The 27,588-nt window shown below is 40.5% G+C and overlaps 1 protein-coding gene across 1 annotated transcript; it reads left to right on the plus strand.

The window, feature by feature from the left end:
* The first annotated feature begins 2,796 nt into the window (after positions 1-2,796).
* Positions 2,797-27,103, plus strand: LOC308121308 (GDNF family receptor alpha-4-like). The gene is made up of 8 exons (XM_080482486.1): positions 2,797-3,241; positions 13,901-14,167; positions 14,252-14,344; positions 14,447-14,816; positions 18,968-19,077; positions 19,522-19,656; positions 21,502-21,638; positions 24,465-27,103. Exons 1-8 carry the CDS (start codon positions 3,187-3,189, stop codon positions 24,663-24,665), a joined length of 1,368 nt encoding a protein of 455 aa, XP_080338612.1. The 5' UTR covers positions 2,797-3,186; the 3' UTR covers positions 24,666-27,103.
* The last annotated feature ends 485 nt before the right edge of the window (positions 27,104-27,588 follow it).

Raw genomic sequence — 27,588 nt, forward strand, 5'->3', positions numbered from 1 at the left:
AAAGAAAAAGAAAAACTAAATGTTTCAATAAATAAATGTTGCTTAGTTGAAAATGCAGTTTTTAACAATTACATTTTATAGTTAAAAACACTCATGAAAGCTTGGTCCTTCTTTTACAGAGGATATTTGTGGTTTCATACTGTGCTTTTTACAGCCCATAACCTATAAACTATTAACAGGTGGACCTGTGAACCCCCACTTCAAATATGGCGTCCATTTACCTGTTTTTTGTGTTTAACGTCTGCCTGCCACTGGACGTGAGATTTGTCCTTTTCTCATCACAGCACACCAGCGGGGTTGCTTGTGCACCTGCTCTGCTAGCGCCACAATTTACTAAGCACACTTTTACATTGAGCAACTTTCGATTTCAAGCAGCAGAGGCTTGATCACATATTTCCACCAGGGGGCAGCAAACTACTTTTTTTCTCACCAGCAAGCGCACGCAAACACAATCATAGAAAGTAGTTGTATGGATAGTAATCTATCCATATTGTATTATGCAATAATATATATCTATCTATCTATCTATCTATCTATCTATCTATCTATCTATCTATCTATCTATCTATCTATCTATCTATCTATCTATCTATCTATCCTTGCATGGCAGTCATCTCCAGTAGTGTGTGAATATGATTAACAGTGCAAAGAGCTTTGGCGGGGCTGCTGAAGAATTGGAAAAGCACTATATAAGTGAAATCCATTTACCATTACCACTTTGAGCCTGACATGCCCTCACCTGCATAATACACATTTCAAGTACAGCTCAGCAGGTACTTCTCATAAAACTGTCACTACATTTTAGTTTTACTCGCAGGATCCAAAAGGTTGATGAGGCTTGACAACCGCACTCAAAGTGTGGATGTTGTGATTGGTGTGCTCCTGCGATTCTATGAGTTTCAAACCTCATCAAATGGCAGTTTAGGAAGCAAGATGTTTTTCTTTTAGCAACAGATGACGCCAAGTGTTTAACATATATGTCTCCTGGGCCAGTGGACACTCGTTTGTCTTGACTCGGAAATCACATGAGAGTATATGCTGCTGAAAATGTTGACTGTAAAGTAAACATTTCTCATAGTGGAAATAAACCCAAGGCTGGTAATAGTTTGAGTTTTTACACCTGTAACCCATATCCGATGTGCAGTTCTGGCCACAGGGAGGAGCTGCTGTGATACCATTAGGTGAGTTTCTCAACTGCCCTCAGACACTGGAGTAGATAACAGTGGATTTATAATATGGCTTAATCAAGAGTACACTGGGAAATAAGTTGTGAGAAATTATTTACTTTCAACAACATTTATTTCTATGGTGAATGTTGGACGCAACTTAGTTTTGTTTTTTTAGTTTGAAAACACATCTGATGCTGCCATGGTTACGTTTATCAACCCTTATTAAACACCTTGCTTTGTTGTTTGTGTTTGGTTGGATGTGCATTTTAATGACAGCGTCCACTTGTCTTTCTTATTGCCACTTGAGTATCCAGCTAAACGGGATGTGTAAATTAATCCACTAATCCCTCTGCTGTCTTTTAATTAGAGTGAGGACAGCAGGTCAGTGGTGTGCACTTTGCAATTTTTAAATGCCTTTGTTCTCCTGTAGTGTGATGCAGCAGTGGGTTTGTTTGATGGGGTTTTTGAGAGGACAATTTTTTTTTTTTTTTAAATCCAGTTTTATTTAGTAGACTTCAGGAAACCATAAGGAAATATCGTAAAAAGAAATGTGCTGTATCGTCAGTTGACAAACATATACACACTAAAATAATCGTTCAGAGAGAGAAATCTAGTTAACAAGCTCACTGAGTGGTTGTATTACCATAAGAGGGTGAAGTGAGTCACTGAATATACTTTAAAAAACAGTTACCTAATTTTACATGCTGTAGCTACCTTTAAAGTAAGAAACACAGTGTTCAATAACCCAATAATATCAAGGAGAACAGGGTTGTTTTACCAAACAGATTCGAACAAAATGACCTTGAAAAGTGTGTTTGTGTAAAGTTGAACTGCTCCACTTGAAAAACTGCATTCTGATAAGATGGGCATGGGCACAATGGTAATAAAATGAATAAATAGATTTAAAAAAAAATGGAGGGGGCACCGCAGGGTCACAGGTAGTGCACATGACTATTCCTCACTCCCTTTGGACCAAATGTTTTCATCCACAGGTGCGACAGCACTGGAACAAGTAAAGATTTCACAGTCCCAGTTCTGCTGTGTGCTGATACGAATGGAAAAGACCAAGAGGCTGCAAGCTTGGTCTCAAGGCAGAGCAGGGGACCTATTTAATTCAACATTTAAGCTCACCTCAGCAGAAAGCACCTGTGGGGAAAAAGAGCCATGAAAATAGGGTTCAAATGGAAACAGAGGACAGTCTTGTTCTGCTTCAGTTCAAAAGTAAATTGTCACTGAATATAGTTTGATACAGTATAAATATCTGCAGAAAAGGCTCAGTCTCAAAGTCAAAGCCATTCTGTTCATTCAGAGGATATTTCTTTGAAGACAGGCAACTAACAAACCCATTAAAAACACTCCAAAATGGATTATCTAATTCAATGGATACTTAATGCAGTGATTATCTTGATAATTTGCCACAAATATGTGATTCCCTTGAACTAATGGACTTTCGCTGCAATGCACTGGCTGCACCTTGTGCTGTCCATCAAACTGATGCCTGAACTTGGCTGCCACGACCCAGCTGGTCTCCCAGAGGAAACATTTCAGCATCCCGGGGGCATATCCAGTCTTTGTCAGGGTCCAATCACAGTGTGGCTCTATAACACAGTTGCGCCATCCAGTCTCCACAGTCTGATCTCTCCACTCCGGCTGGACAACTGTGGAGCTGCGCACGCAAATGCGACACAACTGGCGCGCTCGGAGTCAGTCTGACTGATGGGAACGCGCAGAGGCGCCGCAACTTTCTGGATAAGAGTTTGTTCACAAATCTGCCCGATGCCTCCGCTCCAGATCGAGATCACCGAGACATGCATGGGACAACAAAAATCGCGAGAAGTTGAATCGCTCCGGTTGAGTTTTGGCCAACTTTGAGCGTGAGTGCGCCGGCTCGTGCCTCACTCCGTGCGGGCGCAGCAGCAGAGGAGGAGCAGTTGGAGCAGAGGAGGAGCACAGGGAGGCTGGATGTGGCAGGAGACGGGTCACTGAGCCGCAGCGTTTCTCAGTCCCCAACTCTCCAATGTCACCGGACAGGATGCTGATCATTGGACTCCTGCTCAATGTCTTCTCTCATGGTAAGGAACAGCCTCCTCAGTTGGGTTTTCTCTTTTGTTTCTTGTCCAACGTGCGTTTTTCTTTTGTTAGAGATACCTCCTTTTACAAAACGCACAACTTGGGAACTAACTGGTGCATTTAATCTCGGCTCCTCGTCCATATGTATGACATATATTGTTGTAGTGATTATAAAGCCCCCAAAAAGCAGATACACTGTATAATATCCTCATGTAATTTAAATCCTCCAAAAGTGGAACAAAGTCTTCTCTTTAACTCTGGTTAACTAAAATTAAAAGTGCCTTTAAAAGTATGAAACTTAGATTAAGATAAAAGTGTGAACAAATAATACTCATGTCCAGGTTTGTATTAAACCTGTGAGCCATAAAATATGTCCATGAAAGCAGTATGATATCCATTAGAGCAGCGGCAGTTTTATATTTTACATGTGGATGACATCATGGGTTCATGTCTGTTATTACTGCCTTGGACTCGTTCCAGAGAGAGCTGATCTGTTCTCCCAGGTATTGATCGTTGGTGTCCCAGATTATGGAAATATCTCACACTAGCTGTTAAACTGAAAGGCTCTCTGCTCTACAGCATACATGAAAGGCACATTAAGAGTTGATGAAGGTTGAATTGAAGAGGCGACACTGATAACTTCGTGACAGCAACATGAGGGAGCAGTTTCATGGTGTCAGTGTGTTATTAGTCTTTGCTGAACATTAAATGGGAAAAGACCCATTTGTGAGATGAGTCTGGAGTCGTCTCCCGCCATGAATGCACATATTAAGCTTCTGTCAAATGAATTCTGATGATTGAAGACCATTTTCTGGCTGCAAGTGGATAAGACGCCTCCCTGTGGGGCATAAAGCTTGCTGCTCTGTGATTATTGGTATTGAATTTTATCGGTCCTAATCATTTCTTATTTGAAGTGATCTTCAGCGTTGTGGTTGTTTACTGGTCATGCAACATGAGCTATTGTTTACACAGGACATATAAGATTGTCTTTACGCAGTAAACAACTCCTTTACCCAAGGGTGGAAATTACATGTCATAGATGGGGGTGCACAATAAACAGAAAAAATTACAACATTGTTATTTTTGAGGCTGCCAGAGACTTGATCCCTATACTTTTATAGCTTTATATGTCATCGAGTGTATATTATGAGTCCACATACTTTCAATTATTATTATTATTCAAATTGTAACATTACATACTCTCCTTGAAATATATGTTGATGGAACAATCATTTGTTTTTCTACGGATGAGGAAACCAACCAGACCCTTTCCCGCATGATATCTGGCTCCCACAACCCTCAACCCTCAACCTGATCATCACTGCAGAAATACATGCAAATACTGTAATTGTGATTGTGTCAGTAGTACAGAAGTCGTGGGCTCCTCCGCACCCAGGGGAATTCAGATGATAATGTCAGGTGAGGGCACCCATTAGAGATTAGTATCATGAAATGATTAACGCTTTCTTGTGAATGTCAAACCTTTCAAGCACTCAGTATATGATGGGGGGAGGGTGGGGGGGTGGGGGAATGGGGGGTGGCGGAGACCCACCTGCCAGGCACTTTGGTGGAATCACACCAGGAAAAGCAGTTATTTTCCGGTGCTAATTAATCGAGATCTGAATCATTACACATGCAAATGAGATAGTCTGTCATGTTGTTCAGCTCTGCCATTACACCTGATTGCCAGAGAAAATATTGGGTTTAAATTTTGGTAAAGTGCATCATTAAAAAAAAAAAGAAATCAGACCACAATCTGAATTTGCAGCATATTGTGGTTTGCACTCTTTTTGTTGTTTGTATAGTATTATTACCTGCCGAGGTGTATAGGTTCTGTATGACTATAGTCAACCTCGGAACAATATTCTACAATGTTATTCTTACTTTGTCATATTTCTGACCTTGTACATCTCTGTGACCTCCACAGTTGTGGCAGGATCAGTAGAAGTAAACAGCAGTCAGCCGAAGGTGTTTTTTATCGACGTATACAGATTACAGATGCGAACCAGTGTTTCACATCTGCTTCAGGACCTTCTATGTTTTATACAAACTATCACGTACTAGGTCCTTGATAACACATAACATTACTCAGCTGAGGAGCCACTTACCAAATCTAATATTTTGCAGGTTTTTATACATTTGTATGTTTCCAAACATAGAAAAATAATAATAAAAGAAATAAGACAATATATGGCTTCAACAGAGGAATGTCACAGTTTAACTCAGGAGATACATACATACATTTCAGGTTGGTCTCATGGGGCCAGAGCAGAAGAGTGTACGACATACTTAAGTAGCAGCGCGTGATAAAAACCTAAACCTATAGTATTGATGTTTTCACCTTTTCTCCATACTATGGATTTCATGTTAATTTAGATTTCCCGAGCAACAATTCAGTGATCTTGTACTGCTCCTTACTGAGGGTGTTGCTATGTGCTGATCAGTTTTAGATTTCTGAGTTTTGATATGTTACGATATCCAGTGGATTTCTTAAATTTTTTTTTCAACATTGCCCATTCTACCTTCTTTGTAATTAAAACCTACATCTAGTCAAGTTTGGCTCATACGACAACCCCATTGTTCATTATTCATTGCTTCAAAGTGTCACCCGGCCATAAAACAATCCCATTTCCACTTCATAAACAGTATTGGACACTACCATCGAACAAAAAAATGACAGCAATAAGAAAAAAACGCAAGTGTAGGCCACCTTTCAGTTTAAAGTGCCCCATTAAAAACACGAATACACATATTAAAATGCAAGGGAAAAAATCATTAATTAAGAGGTAGAAAAAAATTGAGAGACAATAAAATACTTAAACGAAAGAAAAAAAATAGCATTGATTACAAAAAAGGACCAAAAATAAAAGCTTTTTGTCACATTGGATGTACCTATGCTTGCTGTGCATGGTGCCTATGCTCAAAGATAATGTCACAGATCTTTCATATTTTTCCCATATTTCCAAGGTAAATGCATCTATTGAGGGCACTGAGTAGGAGGAAGACGATATTCATTGCCAAAGCAAATAGGAAAGAAAAACTGTTTAGGTTACCTTGATCTGTGTCAAGCAGAAGTGCCATGCACTATTTTCCCTAATTGTAGACGATCCTGCAAAAGCAGCACATATCTCAATATGTAACACCTTAATCATACAGCCTGTGAAACATGTGGTAGCCACATGTCTGTTGAAGGGATACTTTGAGCATTCGGTAGTTGCTGCCAGTTATACTGTATCTATAGTAAGCCAGCTATTGCCGAATGACATTTCACCTGACTTTGACCCTTCGCTGCCAGGCCCCTGCAGATTACTGCTGAAGTCCCAGTACAGACTGCAACCGCTGATTGAGTGCTGCTATTTCGGTACCTCATTTAGTGGATGTGATTGAGCCGTAAGACTGTTGTCATAAATTTATTAGAGCTCATTTTCAGGCTGTGGTGCGACATAGGGTCTTAGGAGGAGCAATATAGACATACTTGAGCAGTTTTTGTTTGACTCTTTGACCTCACCTGCATCAAACTCTTTCTCTCGCTCTCTCTCTCTCTCTCTCTCTCTCTCTCTCTCTCTCTCTCTCTCTCTCTCTCTCTCTCTCTCTCTCTCTCTCTCTCTCTCTCTCTCTGTAATTCAGTTTTGTTTAGGACAGTCGCACACAAAAATGAAATTGGCAGCATGCCCACTACAACACAAACACACTTTCTATGGAGTCATTTTATATCCAGAAAATCTTTTCATTAATGTGATAACATCAAGAGCACTGTGGGCCCGAATGACACTCGAGTGCTCAATGTCAAGCTGAAAGTATTTAAAAATGTTTCTTGAATATGAATTTGCATCACTTATGTGTCGATTCCTGTTATCCTCAATTTGTTTGTGTGTGCTCTGCATCTTGAGTGTCGCTTGCTCACCCTTGATGGCGCAAACAAAAACCCGAAGCCTGATGGAAACTGTCGAAACGCGTGTGCCGCTGTCTGGCCAAGAAATTATTTGGCACATTGAAATTTAGGGCTGCATCAGGCAGCAGAAGGCAGAGGACTGAAAAATTCACACGGCTGTAGACACACGGACTGGCTGATGCGGCACCTGATGCATTTTACCTGGAGTGCAGCGGAGGGAAGTTGCCTGCGTGATGTGGCTGCACAATCCACAGCCACAGCTCATTAAATAAAACATCATCCTCGTACCAGAGGCGCCAAGCAAACATCGAACCAAAACATGAAGCGATAATTCGTGTACACACGTGCTCTGCTGACCTCTGGATTCGTGAAGCTTCACCGCTTCCTTTTAAAACTTGTAGATTATATTCAACAATTACCTGACGCGAAGCTCTGATGATGAGAACAGTTATCACCTCGGCTATTCCCGACCGTATCTCATTGGAGGCTGCCGAGCACCTGCACATCACCCGAGGCCCGACGCCGTCTCTAAGGGGTCTGCTCATAAAAGCTGTTGAAAGCAAGCGCTGCCGTGCTGGGCTTTCCAAACAACACACTCACACAGAGATCCAATCTTGTTAGTGTGCACAACCTGCGGCTTAATCAAAGATGTGGCCTGCCTTTGCATGCCTGCCATTTTCGGTCAATTCTGTGAAAAGGTGCTCGAAAGTTTGATCCACAATCAAATTTGCAGAAAGAAGTTTGCGGAGGAGCAGATTTTTTTTGAGATTGTGCAGTATGTGTTTTCCACACAGATGCTGCTGATGGTGTTATTGCTGCCATCTGTGTGAAAAGAATGAGACTCTCCAAAAAGATGTGTGGCGTACAGAGTGGAGAGTTTTGGTAAATATCGAAGGCAGAGGTTGAATTAAAAAAAAAAATCCAGCAAGTGCAGCAACAAGGTAGGACTGAAGAAGACGAAGTGACAATAGTGGGAGCAGAACTGCATGAGGTTGTATAAACATGTGTAGACGAGTGACAAATTCAAGGAAAACCTGAATACATGAGTGGGAGTGTATTGAATACAGATGCTTAAGCGCACATGCCCCGCTCGATACCATCCAATCATACTCTGTGGCTCGTATAAAAATGTTGTTGAAGCCCAGATGAGTTTTGGATCAAGTTTGCATGGGGAAAAGAAAAACATGGTTCATTATTAGGAAATAGATGTACGGCGCTTCAGTCATCAAAACATAAATGTCATCTGGCTCTTGTATCAATATTAACATAGACCAAAGTGAATCATTTGAGACTGACGTCAATAGCTAGGGTCCGATATTGTGATTGCCTGCACGCATGTTGTGTCACATGTTGTGTCTTATATTCAATGCCACACATCAAGGAACCCGCTATTGTTCGTTAAGGAGTCTGTTTGCAGCATGCAGAAAAGACTTGCGCTGTGGTGGGGCTCAGTCTGTTCCCCGAATGCCTCCAGGTGGTGCATTGAGTGAAAATTGTTGCCCAGGATTGAGTTCAGTTTCCTGAGCATCCCCCATGTGCAAATTACACACACCTGAAAAATCTGTCCCTTATAAAATCCACGATAATCAAAGTACTGCTTCAACCAGAGTAACCTGGCTCGGTATTCTATTATAAATTGTTTTTCTTTCTTGCTTGACTCAGATTGCAAAGACCTGTGCCAACAATAAAGAGAATATGAACAAACTGTGAGGCATATTTCTAATCTCAATAGAAAGTTCACAGTTAAAAGAAAATGCGCTGAGTGTTGAAACTGACAAAAATTAGAGCTCAGCAGAAATGACTGTGTCTACAAGCGGCCTTGTACACCTTATCTCTGTCCTTCCTATGGAAACACCTCCGTCCATTTTTACAGGACGAGTGCTCATATCACAGTGCGGTTGGCCAAATTCAGGTGTACTCAGCAATAAGCCAGATAGAAAAATGACTTATTTGTTTTAAATGATTAAGTGCAAATTCAATAGTGCAAAATGGTGCAGCTGTTGAATTGTTTTGTTTCTGTGTTTTCAGTTGCTCATTTTTGCTGGGTTATTGTTATTGTTATTGTTTATTACGACTTAGAACAAGTTCTGTATTGTTCCCCACTTTCTCCCATTCAGTAGTCCCACATTTTTTTCTGGGTGGTCTCCTGAGGTTAATTAGCGTGTTAATCTTCATACTGACTCACTCTCTCTGGCTGGTTTTTGTGAAAATACAGACAAACTATGTTCCCATGTCATTGCACTGTGGGAGAAAACACACAGGGAGAGGTTGCACACTTCACTCCATACAGGAAAGTTCAGAATCAAAGCCGAGACAACCGCCACACCAATATGCAAACATTCATGTAGGTCTGATGTGATATTAAAGCTAAATATAAGATTACATAAATAAAACAAATTCCTCAAAGTTTTGATGTTCTAAATTAAATTTAAGAAACTTGCTAAGGTTCTTTGACATTTAAGGATCGCTTGTATCTTATTAAAAACTGATCATTGGATTTTTTTTTTCTTTTTTGGAAGCTGAAGAAAGCAGAACTTTTCCACTTGGAGTTGTTGGAAAAAGTCCATTTGAACTTCACTTTATTCCATCAATTGTTTCTACCTATTTCCTCCAAACCTCAATAGTGTGGCGGCTGGAGAGAGAAACACAAACGATGCAAGCAGGCATACAGGGAGTTCAGAGTCACAAATTAATAACCATCCCTTCTGATTGTAGAAAGAAGAGAGAGACTTGAAAGAAAATCCACAGGTAGAACTTGAAAACTCAACACAGAACGACAACCTGTGGTTGGAACCAGGAACATTTATGCTGTGAAGTGAGGGCGCTAACCACTGCTCCACTGTGCACTCCAGATGACACAAAACTTAGTTTAATCACTAGTGTCATCATTTCTCTTAATACACGTTTGCCCATTATTGGTGAGCGAGCATGCGCACGCACGCACGCACGCACGCACGCACGCACGCACGCACGCACGCACGCAAGCACGCACGCCATATTTAAGAGGGATTCACCAAACCAGTATGTTCCCCCTGAAAGTCACACATGGCGTGTGTGGTTTCATGTTCTTGGAGTTAACCTTCATCAGTTTTGCCTCACGAATTCTATTAATCATCCCAGTGAGAAATCAATAGAGTGCATTATGCCTCACATATCACACTAATTCATCTCAAATTCACTTTCCTTCCCTTTTTTTTCTTTCTTTAAAAACATATTCCCCATGCTCAGACCAACAACTCTCCTCACCGGGCTTTACTCCAGTAATTTGTTGCATAGCAAACTGCATAATGTGGGCCCAAAGCTTCTTTATCATCATGACATTAAATAATGCTCGAGTTATTTAAATATTTCTGAGCTGTCTGCTGGACAAGATTTAACAGAGCTGCTCTGTCCTGCATATAGGTTTTTTGTTATCAGTGCAGGCGTAGACGCGTGTGTGGCTGTGTTTGTGTGTGTGTGTGTGTGTGTGTGTGTGTGTGTGTGTGTGTGTGTGTGTGTGTGTGTGTGTGTGTGTGTGTGTGTGTGTGTGTGTGTGAGTTAGCATCGCAAAAGACTCTCGGAAACTAAAACTGCTGATAGGCTCTCTTTATCAATGGTAGGCCTAAGGGAGCAAACACTGGGAAGAAATAATGAACAAACCGTTTGCTGCCCAAACAGGAGATTACATGAAGCCTGTTTAAATTGCAGAAAAACACTGTGGGATTTAATACTTTGGTGTAATTATCAGGGTATCATGATGCACAGATAGGCAGACAGACAGGTAATCATCACCTTCACGTAGCTTGGGCGAGCTTCCACTGTGAATATGACTCATTGCCCTGTGTGTTACCATTTTTCCCAACGCTCCCCCCTGCAGAGTCCCTGCAGTGGCTTTGGAAGTTTTCCTGCAGCAGCGATGAAGCGTAGCTTCTGTTTATGATATGTCTCATCCCAAAGTGAGACGCGGACCTCATGTGGCGCCCGAGATTGCAGAACATGCAGCAGCAGAATTGGATTGCAGCCGCACTTTGTGCCGCCAGTCAGCAGGGGCTTAATCGAAGTGCGAGACCATTCTAACACAATGCTGCACGTATTTGTATACGAGCGTGTGTGATGAATAATGTACTGAAGCGTAAGTGCACGTGAGAATACAATAGGTGCAGCTATTTGTTAACAGGCGGGCATTAAGGTTGAACATGAAATTCTGCTCAATTTATTCTCACTACTACAACACATTTTCTTTGCCTGCCAGCCTGCCCTGTTTTTAAAGGTATAAAGTGACAGGATATCAAAATTTAACTAGATGAAATGGGGAAAAGTGTTTATATATTGCCTACCCAAGCTATTTTCTGCATTTCTGTGGATAAAGTATAATTTGTGGGAACAATTATGAGGCACATTTGAGAAAATTAATTTTGTGAAATGCTCCGGGGCTTTCAGTTTTCTTCTCCTCTCCCTCAGGCTGCCCCTGGCCTTCCTACATTATGTTTTTCACGGGACAGCAATCAGCAATATGAAATGATTTGTAGTTTCCCACATCCAGTTATTCTGGACCCCACACTGACAATCAAATTTGCCTAAAAGCCTAATTATCACGGACCAACATGGTTGTTTTCTTGCTGTAATGTAATGTTCGGTGATTGGCGGCACATTTGGAAAGATATAATTTTATTGGATTAATGTCTGTAGGCTGACAGCCGATGTAAATCTTCAGCATCCTTCAGTATCCAGCAGGATGTTTTGTAGGTGTACCATCTGCCGAAGCTTTTGACAGATAAAAGCTATTTTCCTTCAGACTGTATATAGAAGAGGGAAAACATCCTCACGGTGGACATTGGAGGTGACTCACTGTCTGAATTTGGTATCCAGGTTGAGTCTTTGTGTGAAAGAAATATTGGGAGCAGAAATATTGGTTGCTTCGCCGGGATGTGCCGAGTAGTGCTGAATAAATTGGTTTTGTTTCTGGCATCACATGTGGAGACAGACCCTGACGCTGGTGAAAAGCTTTTTCCTAATGGAGGAGACTCTGCTGCAAAAGGTTTCGCCCCTAGCTGTTGATGTGTCTTACAATAAAAACAACAGTGCTTTTGTACAGGGCCTCCGTGAGCATATATACATGCAGATGCCGAGTATATTCCATGTATACTCAGCATCTGCATGTATATATGATTTTTGCTCACATTTTTTTGTCATTCTTTTGAGTAACGACTGCATGTTTGCTTGTTTTTGTTGGCGCTTTTTAGCATTTTGTGAAACAGCAATAGTCATGTAATGTCATGCAGGTTTTCATTTTGGAAGATTTCTCTTGCTTTCAGTTCATACACTTGTATAATCTTTTGATGCATGAAATGTTAAAAAAAAAAAAAAAAAAAGAAAAAAAAAAAGACTGCTTGACTTTTTCTCGTCTCTTCGGCAAAATGTCTTTCTCTGTTTTGTTTAGCAGCTTCTATTGAGCTACCTCCATATTTGGTGAAGCCTTTGTTCCTGCCTGGGCTCTTTGCTTTTGTAAAACATCTCTTCCTCTCATTCAGATGAAAGCTTTCAGCTAATAATCTGTGAAATGGTGACCTCTTTATTTGATCATATGTTCACATACTGACAGTGTGTCCTTTTCCAAACAGACTTTCAACCAGGATGTCAGATTTAGCATAGCCTTCCATTCTCTTTGTTCTATTCAGGGAATTTTTGACTGATCAGAATGAATATGTGGGATTTTTTTCAGTTTCACAACAGGTTTCATTACACGTAACTGTCTCTATTGGTGTTTAGTTGTTTGAAAAACAACTTCTGAGCTTTCCAGTGAGGCGCTGTGAAAGCAATTTTGAGGTGGGACATTTCGTATGCGACAATATAAAAAAGGTTTAATGTGTTCACTGTGATATTGTTGGAAGAATCAGACATTAATGAAGAGACAGAAGAATCCGTCTCGAAATTACACATTGGAACTATGTCAGCAGTAACGTTGCCCTTAATTGGATGAATCTTGGTGTGTAGAAAGTTAATTAACGGGACGAACCATGAAAAAAACAGTCTGGTCTTTCAAGTGGAAGTCCTACAGTGTAATCTTACAACATATATTAAAATATATGTTAAAATGGAAAAAAAAAAAACTTTTTGTTGTAATATACTTTTACTTATGTGCTTCAGTGAAATCAACAATTAAACAGAGTGATTAACAATAATAGCTGATTTGCAGCCTAATCATGTTTGAAACGTAACAATTGTGCAACATAAAATAATAAAATATCTCTAAAATTGTAGAAAAGCATGTGCGGAGCCATGAGGCCGATGGTTGGATCTGGCTCTCATTGTACCACATTGTGAGGTGACACAGCTGGAGCATTTGTAGGCGCTGCGATGGTCACGTACTGTAGCTGTCAGTGTCAGTAAATACGTAGAGGCTGTGAAAAAAGAAAGTACAGTGCTCTGATAAAAAATACACACTGTCAGAGTGTGCATGAAAACATTAAGAAAAAGGTTAACTAGGGCTCCCAAGGAGAAGATGAAGAAATAATTATGGAATAATCAGGACCACAGCATAACCCTGTGGTGTTGTTTAATTATTCTCAGGACTCATTTCTTTCTTGTAGGAGCACTGGGGTTTTGCCCACGCTGCCACTCTATTACACTCATGTGTTTTCAATTTAATCTTCCTGGTTGGGTGTGAAAGTAACCTGCACTCCAGCAGAGAGTCACTTTGCTCTGTTGGTTTAGTCAAAGCTCATTTATTTAGCCTGCTTAGTTGGTTGGGATCATAAACGATTTACTATCCATTTGCCATTGCCTCCAGGTAGCATGCCAGCATCAGCATCCTTAGACTGCCTGGTGGCGGAGCAGGGCTGCATTCAGGAGCAGTCCTGCATGGTCATCTACCGTCTTCTGGAGTACTGCGCGGCCGAGGAGGCCGTGTCTCCGCTCGGCTCTGACGCCCGTATGGAGTGCCTGGAGGCCCAGCACTCCTTGCAGAATTATCGCCCACTTCAAGTTTGCAAATGTCAACGTGGCTCTCGCAGGGAGGAACACTGCCTCAGGGTCTACTGGACTGTAAGGTTTGCAGGTAGGTTAGAGCAGAAGGACCTGTGTGTGCGGAGACTCTCCGACTTCCCAGCTTCCCAATGCATTATCGTGCTTGTTGTTTCAGCCTATGACGAATATGACGTTTCACCGTATGAAGAACTGAAGCTCAATCTGGTCAGGAACTTAGAAATGTCACATATGGCCTCCATCATGGCAGGTAAGCTTTAATGTCATTAAGTTCAGCATCTAAATGAAGGAAAGACCATATTTTGTGTGTTGTGGTAGGCAGAACTGTTTTCATACCGAACTCTTCCCCCAGCTTCCTCGCTCTCCGTGGATGGCCAAAACCAGTGTCTGAAGGCTGCACAGGACTGTGGCCTGTATGAGAAATGTGGCTCCCTGCGGTCAGAGTATGTTGTGGCCTGCACTAAGCGAGCGACAGTCTCTGACAACAGCTGTAACCGCCAGAAATGCCACAAGGCCCTGCGGCGCTTCCTGGAGCGCGTGCCAGAGGAGTACAGCTTCGCTCTGCTCTTCTGTCCTTGCTCTGACACTCTGTGTGGGGAGCGCAGGAGGAAGACCATCGTCCCATCGTGCTCCTACGAAGAAAATGTGCGAGGAGAGGAAAAAGTGGGCAAGCCCAACTGCCTGAGCCTGCAGAACTACTGCTCCAGAGACGAGCTGTGTAGGTAAGGTGGCTGTTGGAGTGTATTAATGACAATTTGTGACATATTTGACAGTTTGTTGCTTAAATTTTAATTTACCTGCAACAGAGTGAAAGGTTCCAAGCCCACCCATCAGTACCATTTTAAATAGACAGTCGCACACATTTACAAGCAATTCAGAGGCACAAATGAACATTAAATGGGTGTTTGAGGGCTTTGTGCCTGGAGAAGTCCCATGTACAAGGAGATCCTGCAACATGTCTCTTTGTAGCATACATTTACACTTTCATACTTTTTTTTTCTAAACAACAACGACAAACAAATGTACTAGGTATAAAACAGGAATGTTTACGTTTAACTCTGTATATGGCACTGGGAAATGGAGAAGTTCAACGCTGTTCAGTGTTTTTACTTTTTAGAGACAGACTTTAAAACTTAATTAACGTTACTTAAAAAAAGTAGGTGAGCAAAATCCCAAAACTTGAATACAAATCAAAAAAGCACAAAGTCAAAATTCAACTCCCTAAAAAAATAATAATTCCACCGTCAGTGTTTGCAATGTGTAAATTTCACCTCTGGTTAATAATGACTTATTTCAAATAAAAGGCAACCAGTTCCTTGGGACAATAACTTGCATTAGTTTTAGTGGGCTATATTTGCAAAGCCTGTCATGTATTTGAAAATATGCACACTACTATATAATACACTACTTACTATTTGAATGTAAGCACTAACATGCATACAGGAGCAAACAGCTCTCGTCAAGTTAATCTGATGTTTATTTAGGGCTGGGAATGCATCGCAGACCCTTTGGATAATTGTAACGTGACAGGCAGTTGATTCAGTATTAATGAAGAGTTTCTCCTCCACGAAACAGGATCTTTAGATGATATTAATGCTAAATATTCACTATGCGAATGCGGTCATCTTTGTGAGCAGGAGAGAGGGGGAGACAGCAGCTCTGCTGCCAACATGACGTTGAAGATGTTTTGTGACGCATGTTTCTTGCAGTGCTGGAGTTCAGATGCTCATGAAGCAGGTCATGTCAACATGGCTTCCCCAACATTATCTATGAGTCCGGTATATTCTAATGATTATAATCTGAGTATATGATTGGAAATATTCATACTTACACATTTTAAAAGCTTCAGATGTATCATACTGTACTTTGCCATAAAATCACCTTTACTTTCATTGCTGGATCAAGTAATTCTAATCCTTTTCCAGTCGTACAAAAAACAAAGACGTGCTGGGGCAGTACTAATGAAATACATATTCTAGTTGATTAGAGAACATTGGAAATGAGCACTGATGTTAAGGTTGTTGGGGTATCGTGCTGTTCAACTGATGGTGGTGGCGTGCCTCCTCACACTCATTGATAATGCAGCACGGCACCAGAAAAACAGTGAGGGGGACCACTCACTGATGTAAACAATTCAGATGTCAAATTATTCAAAAATGATCGTTGTAAATGAGTCATGAGCAAGGACATGCGCTTTTTGCCTCTGTTAGGTTTTCCAGTTTCTTTCTGCCTTATAGTCATATGTCTAAGCTCAATGATCCAATCTCAGTGGAGGACATACAGTGAAATATAACCTTCAACTTACTTGCAAAAATGATGGCTTTCACTCTTTTTGTTAGCTGAAAGGTCAAGTCTGGTTATATCAAGTCGGGTTATATATATAGTGTTCTTTCTTCATCAAGGGTTTGGGGATTATCTTTCAATACTTGGTATCAGTGAAATCCTCACATGGTTAATGGATTTATGCCTGGAGTAGTTTTCTGTTATTGGTTAAGAATTCATAGCTGCAGCACATCCTTATAATCGTAGCAGCTTTTCTTTTGTTTGCTTTTTTAACTGTGAAGTCTTTTGTTTGTTCTCCGCTTATTGTTCAAAAATGTTCAAAACTTGCATGCAGTTCATCTGTAATGAAAATATTATCATCAATAATCAAATCAAAAACACTTAAAAGAATTATTTGAAACTGACAGTAATGCAATACAAACCATGACGACTGCATTATTAGTTACAGGTTTAAAGCAACACCAGACAAGTGTTTCTATTTTTCTGCAATTTTTTTTTTTAACAGAGAGGCACATGTTTAATAGATAAACACCTGAAGCTCCGGGCAATTTTTTTCCAATATAGACATGAAAAAGCAAACAGAAAAGTAGCCGGTTACAGCCCGATAGTAGAGAGAACAAATAAAACAACTCGAGGCTTTGTGGATGAGAAACACTTGAGAAAACGTTAACAAACAGCAGGTGTCTCTGCCCATGTCCGCAGGTTGGAGTGTACTCTGAAAAACTATTTCAGATCGAAAATCAGCTTTAACATGCGACAGCTAAGAGTGAATGTAGTCTAGAAACTGTCAACTACATCAAATTAAGCATTGTGTTCGTACTTTTCAGCCAAACTAGTCAAAGTATGAAACCTGTCCAGTTTCGATTCATCAGAGACTCCGGGGTGTTTCAGAAATCAGCTGAACAGCTCAGTTTCTCGGTGGAAATGGCATAAATTGCAGGTTTTGTTCTGATGACTCAGTTGTGAAGTCAAAAGCAGTTTGAAACTTTTGTGAGTTGGAATTTTTCACATATTATCACCAAAGCAACTCGAGCTTCACGTCCTCCAAAGCAACGACAGTTAACAGACCGAGGCAGACCACTATTTGTACGTTGTACAGCACATTTCTTCTCAGATGAAGTTGATTAAATGTTGTTGAGCTCCGAGTTCAAGAGGTAAACATCTTTGGATTACTTTACTAAAACAACTACTTTACATTTGATTTTCTTTGGAGTTGGCAATACATTTGAATTGATTAACTGACCTAGTTATTCGTAAAGATGTTAACTTTTTATAAACTTCATGGATTTAGATTTTTTTTTTATGATTCAAATGGAAACAATTCAAAGTGCAAAATAAAATTACATGTTTAGTGGAATTTTGCATTGCTTTAAATCTAATAAGTAATATATAATTAGACATGTTCAGCACTGCAGATCAAATTCCCCACTCAGAGCCTTTCGTATGTACCACCCTGACAACCAGGGCTATTTTTATAGATTAAACAAAATAACCCCTGAACTACATTTAGACCCTGGGTCCAGCGGTCAAAACAACCAAAGCTCCTGTAATGGTTCTGTAATAAAAATCCTATAGTCAAAATGCAGGTTAAGTAGGACTAAGCAGATGAAATTATCTCACAAGAAAAGCCCATTTTGAGCAATGAACAATGAGTCAACTTCTCTTCAGTCATATCACGGGAACCACGGCAGCTTCGCTGAACAAACACTGATATTTGAGGAGGCAAAAGTGCTAAATCACCGCCAGAAGTTGAGGTGGCAGAGGGGACAGTTCTGTGGGTCACCCCGAGTCAGAAAAAAAGAACGAAGGACCCAGACAACCATTAAAAAGAAAGCAAAAGAACTGAGAGGAAAAACTCCAGACACTTGATCTGTGTGATTCTTTAAAATTTCATACCTCTATGATGTTTTGTGTTGGAGGTTAGAGTTCCACAATGAATGGGGGGGGGTCTGGGGGTTTAGGTGCCAAATACAACTGTGCATCTTAAATGTTCTGGATTATGCTGGAGAGGAAAAAGTTAGAGTGGCACAATCCCTGCATACAAACCCAATATGAACTCCTTAAAATGTACATTTTTACAGCTTTGGTAAATCTGTGAGAGAAATCGAAGCTCTGATCAAATCAAGTGAAGCAGTAAGTTTGAATGCTGAATGAAATTTCAGATTCAATGCGTTGCTGTCGATTTCTAACTGGAAACAGACCTTAGTCATTCTTAGAGATGGTTTATTATTGTTTTTTCAATGGGAATTCTTTTTGTAGTGTTTTAATAGAACTTGGAGAAAACCATTTGACGATTCACCCGAGTCATTGGTGTCAAAACTTCACCGTATTGGCACAGTAATTATTGTTGATTAACAATTGTCATTGCTGAAACTGAATGGGCTGAAGTTCTGTCATAATACTTCTCACTTCCTTTTCCCTCCTTAGTGTTTTGTGCTCTTCCTACCTTGTTGTTGTTGTTGCCTTTGTTGTCTTGATTGAGTGCAACCTAAAATACTGCCTTGAACTCGTCAGAAAAATGTATTTTCTCTTTGCTGACATGGTTTTCTCTCCTGTGCTCCCACCATGTATGTGCATGTGTGTGCTTCAGATCCCGGTTTGCTGATTTTCAACACAACTGCCAGCCCTCCCCTCTGTCTGCCTCTGGCTGTATGCGAGAGAGCAGAGCCATGTGCCTGAAGGCCTACGCCGGACTCATAGGTGAGATGGAGGAAAACAAATTAAAGAGCTAAAAAAGGCTGAGGGCCACTCACTGGACCTGCTATCAGCAGGTGTCAAACAGCGAGATTCCGCCTATACCAGGTCCATTTGGTGGTACAAAATACCTCTGCGGGGGTTCACAAATGGTCCACTGACAAAGTTGCTGCTCTGGGAACGTGCACAGGTACATATGACTCCAAGCCATGTTTGCAGTCGCTCCACAAAAGAAAAAGAAAAATAACATTGGCATATCATTTAATATGATTTTCTTCAATTCCTCACACTGAAAAAGTAATTTTCCTCACCTATAAACTGGTGATGGTGGATCCACAGGGCATCTGACATTGTTGGTAGGAGGACACTTTCTTTCCGTCGATTTGTCTGATGAAAATAAAAATGTCCTGACTTTAATGGAAGTTTTTCTTTGTTTCTCGGTGTATCCAGGGACTATCATGACTCCCAACTATGTGAGCAACAGCAGTACAGAGGTGTCCCAGTGGTGCACGTGTGAGGGCAGCGGGAATGAGCTGCAGGGCTGTCAGCGCATCCTGCACATGTTTAGCACCAACACATGTCTGCGTGAGTACACTGGCGTCTAACTTCAGACCTACTGGTCCAGAGCAGAGAAAAAGAATACGACCATCAGCTCACAAATGCTTTGAAATTAAGTTTTTTTTTTCTTTTTTGCACCATACAATCCACATTGCTGCTTTAAGTCACTACTTGAACAATTTCAAGTACAAAACCCTTTCATCTACATTTTTGTTCCCAATGAATTTCCTCATTTAACACACATGTTAAATATCTATATATATCATATCTACATTTGTTCATAGGATTTTCTGTGTGATTTTTATAGTATTTCTTGTCTCTGCATCCAGTGTAATTATTTGTTTCTGAAGTAAATCTTTTTGCAGTGAAGGGAAAGTTGAAACTAACTAATGTTTTGAGTACAGTACTTTTACTTCTAATCAAGTGCAATTCTAGGACTATTTCTATAATTTGTCTTTGCTTTAAAATGAAATCCGGAACTTTAAGAAAGTTAAACATCAGTAAATAGGAAGTTACTCTTATCTCCTGTGTAATCAGTGCCTGTATTGCAGGGTAATTTACAATGTGTTCACCGGTGTTTAAACATGTTGTTTAACATTTAAATTGCAAAAAAAAAAAAAAAACAATATACAAATTTGTCCAAACGTTCTACTAAACTCCTCAAATTCCCAGTAATTAACTTGTACGCGAAAAATCTGCCTGTCAAAAAATGACAAAAACAAACATTACCTTTCGGCTGACAAATACTTGTATCAGCCGAAGTCATGACGAGATGTTGATCAAAGTGAGCATTTTATAATGTGCATTAATGCAGCATTCAAATGAGGAAAGTTGTCATGCATGATGGAGAGGGTGAAGCGTTGAACCGTAATGTTTTCTTTTAAATAAATGAACGCAGGAGACATTGTCCCAGGTGTGCGGCTGGCTGCCAAATGTGAAGAGGATTTTCTAAGCTCTGCAGAGTCAATGAAATCAAATCGGATTGAAACGAAATTAATCTTGTCTTGTTAAATAAACAAGAAGTCATGAAGGAGCCTCAGAAGCTCAATTGCTTCAATATAAAGGGCTCAGTTGCTACAAAGTGTTTTCGCAAACCAATTCTTGTGTCAGAATGTTACTGTTATTTGTCCTGATGGTTCAAGGATAATGATAAAGAGAAATTAACAAAGATCACCTAAATAAGACACACATTTCAAAAGTAGTAATGAATATTTGTACTTTGACTTCACTGAAAAATCATTGGCACAGTTTTAATTCTTTTTTCTTTTATATATATATAATTACCCCTCCTTAAATCTGAAAAATAACTTCACAACATCTGGACAGGCAATCAGCCAGTTCCTGCAGCAGCTGTGGTAAAAGTTTCCTCCATGTCTCAGGTGACATCCACAGCAGACTATTAACAAGCTGGATTTAACATGGATTTTTACCCTTATCGACCTGTAGTTCAGCAATATTTATTAAGTCTAAAAGACATCAGTACATCCATCCTCTGTAGCCACTAAACCTGAGTTAGGGTTGTAAATGAAAACCCCCAGTTTGATTCTAGGAATGGCTGTGGGTCCGCTCTCCTAAGTCAGAAGATTTCAGGGGTTAATTACATTCCATCCTGTGGGAGTTATCAAAGTTTTGTTCAAATTCCATGTTCATCCATCCAAAGTCAACCAAAGTCTGGATCAAAGTTGAGGATGTGACCTAAATACAACTAGTTTTTTTACCAACATACTAAGATTTTCACATTTTGTCGATTCCTGCTCAGTCTCTGCAGAGTTGGTGGCTCTCGAAAGTCACAGGATATATTTTTGGTGAAGCTTCAAAAAGGAATAATGATGTGAACCTAATGAACATGGCTCCCTGCTGATTGTGTTTCAGGCAATGCCATCAGCTCCATGGGAGTCTCCGCACCTCCTCCGGTGGAAAACACTCCGGTGCCAGCTTCTCAGCCCTCCCCGCGCGTCTTCCAGGAGAGGGTCCATGTCGGCGTTAACACGCTCCCCGAATTCAACAGTGTGAGTGTATTTGCCACTTCCACATGGTCTTACCATATGTTACATGCTTGGTACAGGTTCAGCTGAAGAAGTGCTGGACTGTGTATCAGGTTGTAACACCTACGTTTCACCCGGGATAGCAGCGACGAGCTGTGCCCAGGAGCTCCCTGTATAACCTCAGAATATTGCCCCCCCCCCCCCCTGCTCCCACCACTACTTTCTCATTGTGGCTGAGGATTAGCCGTAGGTGTTTGCAACATTAAACTCAACCCTTACTGTTAATATTCATGTATGCACACCCATCTGCTCCATATTCCCCATTCTCTCACTTTAATCCCCCCTCATTTCACATTTCCTTCTTCATCCTACAGCAAAGAAGTCCTCCCAGGACATCCTCATACACAGTTAATTCAAGCAGATGGATCCTGTTTGTTACATCAGTGAAATAGGCTTTCACGAGTAATTAACTGAACATGTAAAACAAAAACACCTATAGCTTTGCTCTGTTTGATTTTAGCTTGAAAACTAACCCAATGTGCCAAGAAATACTCAAATGTATTAAAATGAAAACTGACGTAACAGGAGAAACAGGTTCTCTCTTAGTTTGCGAGTGACAAGTCAAGGCCGCTTTGAATGGAGTGCAGACAGATCTCAAATAAAGGCTGTGTTTTCTTGGGGTGTTTTTTTCTTGTCAGTCTGCCCTCACTGCCATCGATGAATCATCACGAAATATGTCACATTTTAAACTATTGGACAATACTGACAAGAAAATGTGTTGGGAAAGAGATTGCAAAAATGTTTAAAATGCAATTTCTATTATTACACACACACACACACACACACACACACACACACACACACACACACACACACACACACACACACACACACACACACACACACACACACACACACACACACACACACACACACACACACACACACACACACACACACACATATAGATAGACAATATTAAAACTGATAGAAAAACACTGGTGGATTCAAAGAAGGGACGTTAGGTGTTTCTTCCATGTTTCTTCTATGGTTCTAAAATGATATATAATGAGTTGTCTGATATGTCCCAAATTCACCTTCCTTCATGACTAAGTGACCTCAAACATACAGCCACAGTTTCAAACAACGACCCTCGGTGACAAAAGGAAGTAGGAGATCAGTGAGAGTTGGTTTGGCATCCAAGAGCCTTGATCTTAACTCCAGTCAGTGTGGGATCGCAGGAAGACACAGATGTCACTGAGGAAAAACTAAACAAACACAAAATATGGGTCTATAAGTTGATATGAACGACATGCCTGCCAAGTCCTATGAAAACCGGAGTGAAAGTTTACCTCGGAGGACTGCTGCTGTTTGACTCTTTGTGGGTGTGTGAGTGTTTACTGCACTTTACCACAACTTTCAAAGTCTGAGAGCGTCCCTCCTTCGTAAAACTTCTGCACATTTTCCAGACGCTGGTTCACCAGTTGGGTCAAAAACAGGGTATGATTTTATTTTTTTACAACCATATATAGAAAGTTGTAGATTATTAAAGGCACCCTTCAACGTTGTTTTTAAAATGTCATGTTTATCCGTAATAAAGAAGCTGCTGTATTTTGGATCCGTCACAGAGCAAGTCTGCTATTCTTCTGGGAACTTTCACACAATGTGTAATTAATGTTTCAAAGAAAGGTTGTGTTATTGGCTTTTCATTATTTAACCGCTTGTAAAGTACTTGCTGAGCTTTGAGATCTCTCAATATTTCCATATATACAACAAAATGTGGCGACGGGTTGTTGTTTCTTTAATGCATTGATTTGGTTGTAGATAAACTAATGCAACACATCATCTGAAGAGTTACTGAAGCTTAGTATCTGATTAGAGTTACTAGTTGCTTAAAAAAGCAGACCAGTTGTTTCACTAGTCACTGAAAATAAAAGTAAATCTTTACTTTCACAACCCTGAGTTTGGCCTGTCTTAATAAAGTTCACATTGCTGTATTATGGCACTACTGCTGTGATGCATTAGCTGAGCTGTGGGTCGGACTAATGACCGATTCAGCTGAAGTTACATCAGTTAATGTTGTAGATGCTCTTTCATCTGTATTTTACTTAGAATTTCTTTTTAGGAATTAATAGGAGTGAGAGAAAACAGTAACAAAACAGCTGAGATAAACTATCATGCAGACAGCTCTATTGAATGTGAGTTAATGTTTCATATCGCTGCTATTATATCACAGCGCCGTGGGTAGAGACTAATATTAGAGGGTTTTTTCCACAGAGAGAGGTCAAACATGTTGGTGCCGGGTGGGCTGAGGTGTTAGTTTAATATAAATAAATGAGATTTTCCTCCTCCAGTGTCAGTGTCAGGTATACATAGCCTTTACACTGGATGTTTCAGCAGCATATATCTATTATTTCAGTGAAACACATTTGTTTCGGGCCAAGCAACTATCAGATGGATGTTGGTACCGATTTGGACTTTGGCCCATAGATATTGTTCTCACAGTTACAGTTACTATAAATCCTAGTCAGTCATCACCTTCCTGTTTGGTGCTGCCATTTCCAAAGAGTTTTCCATTCATCAGCAATATTAAAGCCTTAATTCTATGTCATATAACTCATTAAAAAGCTTCACCTCTAAAAACCTTTTGTCACAGATATAATCTGTGCTTTTCTTTCTGATATGAGCTTCCTGCTTGTTTTGGCTGTTGCTTCAGGATATTTTCATATGTACTTTAGAATTCTGTAGTAATGTGCACTTTCTCCCCTCTCCCTCCCGCGGATCACTCCTCCACGCTTCACCACTCCCGTTAATTGAAAGAATCCCTCTTTTTTTTTTTTTTTTTTACAGATGGAGGACAGTGAGGAAGAGGAACCGGAGGAGGAAGCGAGCGACGAGTTTAACGTCATCCCTCCGTATTCAGAGAAGGACTCTAGCATTGAATCCGTCGCTCGAGGGAGCCAGCGGGGAGCAGCAGGCCGAGCGCTACCTGTGTTGCCATTACTGCTGCTGCCTGCATTCATTCTGGACTGGGCGTGTTGGAGTTACTGAAGCCTTCATCTCATTCTCCACATACATTTTACACTCACCAGCGCTGTCAAATCCATCTCACTGCTCCGAATGCAACACAGAGGACAGCTGTAAAAAAGAAATGTAAATGCCCTTATTTTAAATGCTTTCATTTTTTTTTTTCCTTTTATATCCCGACTTTATTTTACCATTCTGTCTGTGCTCTCGAGCTTCAGCGCGTCAGTATCCTGCAGTATCGACTGTGTCTTTTGCTTGAGTCGTCTCTTATGAAAGGAGGCGAACAACGTGAGCAGATACACGAGTGCACGGGTGAATTGAGAAGTGCTGTCTGGGCAAATACTCTATCTGGAGCCCGCTTCACGCTCAAAGTACATGCTCCCCTTTTAACAAGAAGCACATCGCCCAAGGCCACATACAGTATACGTGCTCCCAAAAACCATAACCAGCCCACTCCACTGCAACCAGGCATGAGCACGGCTTTTGATTTCTATTTCATGACTCATGTCACATCCGTTTCTCTGCTGCCCCTTCGGCTCTTCCTCTCCTGCCTTCATGCTGTGGTCGAGTAAGATAATCCACTTTGCAACAAGCTAATAAGAAACCGCACCGCACGTAAGCTGCTTTGTACCATTAACAAAAAAAAAAGGAAACGCACTCTTGGACGCTTTTTTGTTTAAGAAGCAATAAGATGCAAAGCTTTGTGTTGTCACATCGTGTGTGGCTTGTTTTCTCACTTTTTCAGCCCTCCCTTCAGAAAACAAGACCGCAAAAGTCATTCTGCTTATGTTAACATGGCACTTTGCATCATCCCGACCACCAGCAGCAGAAGCAGCGGAGAATTCAACCACGGGCAAAAGTAATAAGATAAAGTTTTACAGTACAAATGACGAGGAGAGAAAAGCAACATAAGCAATTACAGCACAATTCAAATTGCCCAGCACGCAGGGAAAGTCTCGAGTAAGGCTCAGGGGAGGAAAAAGCCAATTTACTGCTGTCATACCCTCTCACTTTTTCCATCCTTAGGAGATGTGTTTTTAGTTCTCCTTCCCCATCATGTACTTTAGATGTTGTGAGAGCGAGATGCAGCGATAGGGACGAACACAGGAGGCTGTAAAGCCTGCTGGCTGCTCTGATCATTGAGCAACACATTGAGCCATTCTCTCTGCCTGAAATATCTTTTGCTGATGTTAATGATTTTTCCCCTCTTATGGCTCATTTTGCTGTGAAATTATGCCGCTGCAGGGATGTAGGTAAAGAGAAGTATAGTCAAGTTTTTGTAAGAGGGATTAACTCATATAATACAGTAAGATCTTGAGATATCCACAGAAAGTTTAATACTGTTATTAAAGACTAAAAAATAAAATTAAAACTCTATGGTGAAAGTCATTGTAAATACAATGATTGGTGATGCCAAATTTCAATGTAACCTGGTGATGTTGTATGATCCCACAGTTTATTTCCTTTGCCTCTTTTCTGGACTTGTTTACACACTGGTTTATATGACATGAAGGCTGAACTTTGGCTTTGGATTGACACCACACAGGCAGAAATGTACTTGAAGCTCTTTTCCCCTGAGCGCAGGCCCATCCTCACTTCAAAGTTTAAAGAAGTCAAACTTGGACTTTTTGACTGGATGTTGTAAGTCAACCTACAGTGACTGTTACCCACTTCAGGGCAAAATGACATCATGCAGAGGTTTTTTTTCTTCCTCTTTTTAAAATATTTTTTTTATAACTGCATTCTTGTTGAGAGAAGCCCAAGAAGTGGATGAGGAAAAGGTCAGTTAGCGAAGCTGTGAAGTGTGACGACGAGCGCAGTCGGTGCAAAGAAAACATTCGGCCGGAATAAGCGAAGTGAAAAGTCTGAGTGGAGGACCATGTGGCATTCAGATTTATAAACCTAACCATGAAGGAGAAATGCCGGTGAATAAACACGCTAAAGAAACATGACCCATCATGGTGTGGGTGCAGTAATGGTGGTGCTGCTATTTCAAACGTCTCAGCTGCTGTGAGGCATAAAGCATCAAATGCAGCGTGGCCGTGTGTCCAAGTGTCAGCAACTGCATCCAGTGCACTCTGGCCTTAACGACGCCATGTGTGTTTACATGTGTTTTCACATTATAGTACCTTTGTTTATATTTGTAAACTATGTAAAGAACATTTACATCAAACATGGCTTGTATTGAGGTGAAAAGTAAAAAAAAAAAAAAAAACGACTGTTCTTTCATGGATGAAATATAACAGTATATGTGAATATTTCCCAGATTAGACAGTTCGTAGGTTGACCCAAGAAGGACTGAAGACACTATGTACAGTACTGTTTCACATGCTGACGTTCTTGTAAAAACACATCAAACGTGTCAATTTATTCTGACAACAATGTGTAATAACTGTGTAATTTTGTGACATAGCAGAGTGTGCCATTTTGGTAGAGGAATAAAAGTTACATGGGAAAAAGTCAAATAGCAAAAATCTGTTTTTCAATGACCGGGAATTAACTGTTTAGTGTGAATATATTAACATTTTCTTCTTCTTTATGCTTCTCCTTGCACACAAGCGGAGCAGGAAAAGATCCTGATGGGACTGGGAGAGTTGCTGGCAATTTTAATGATAATTTCAGTGCAAATTGGTTAGTTAATTTGTCAAAATGTTAAAAACATGCTAAAATATACAGTTCTGTTTGGACCTTGATTTGGCTTTAATTAAAACTGAATAGCTTACAGACTATTAAGTGCCCCGGCTCATATATCAACTTTGGATTTACCGAGTTGGGACTCTTGTATTTATATATCACTTCTGAGCGACAGAGGTTATTACAGGGTCTTCGGGCTTTACATTCGAAATGACACCGTGGTGGCATGAACAAGCAACAGTGGAGTGATTTTGAGAGGAGAAAGATTGCAACACAACCGAGCATCAGCCTGCAAGTTAATTATAAGAGTACT

The sequence above is a fragment of the Lipophrys pholis genome, assembly GCF_963383615.2.
Source record: "Lipophrys pholis genome assembly, chromosome: 16".
Taxonomy (NCBI): Eukaryota; Metazoa; Chordata; class Actinopteri; order Blenniiformes; family Blenniidae; genus Lipophrys; species Lipophrys pholis.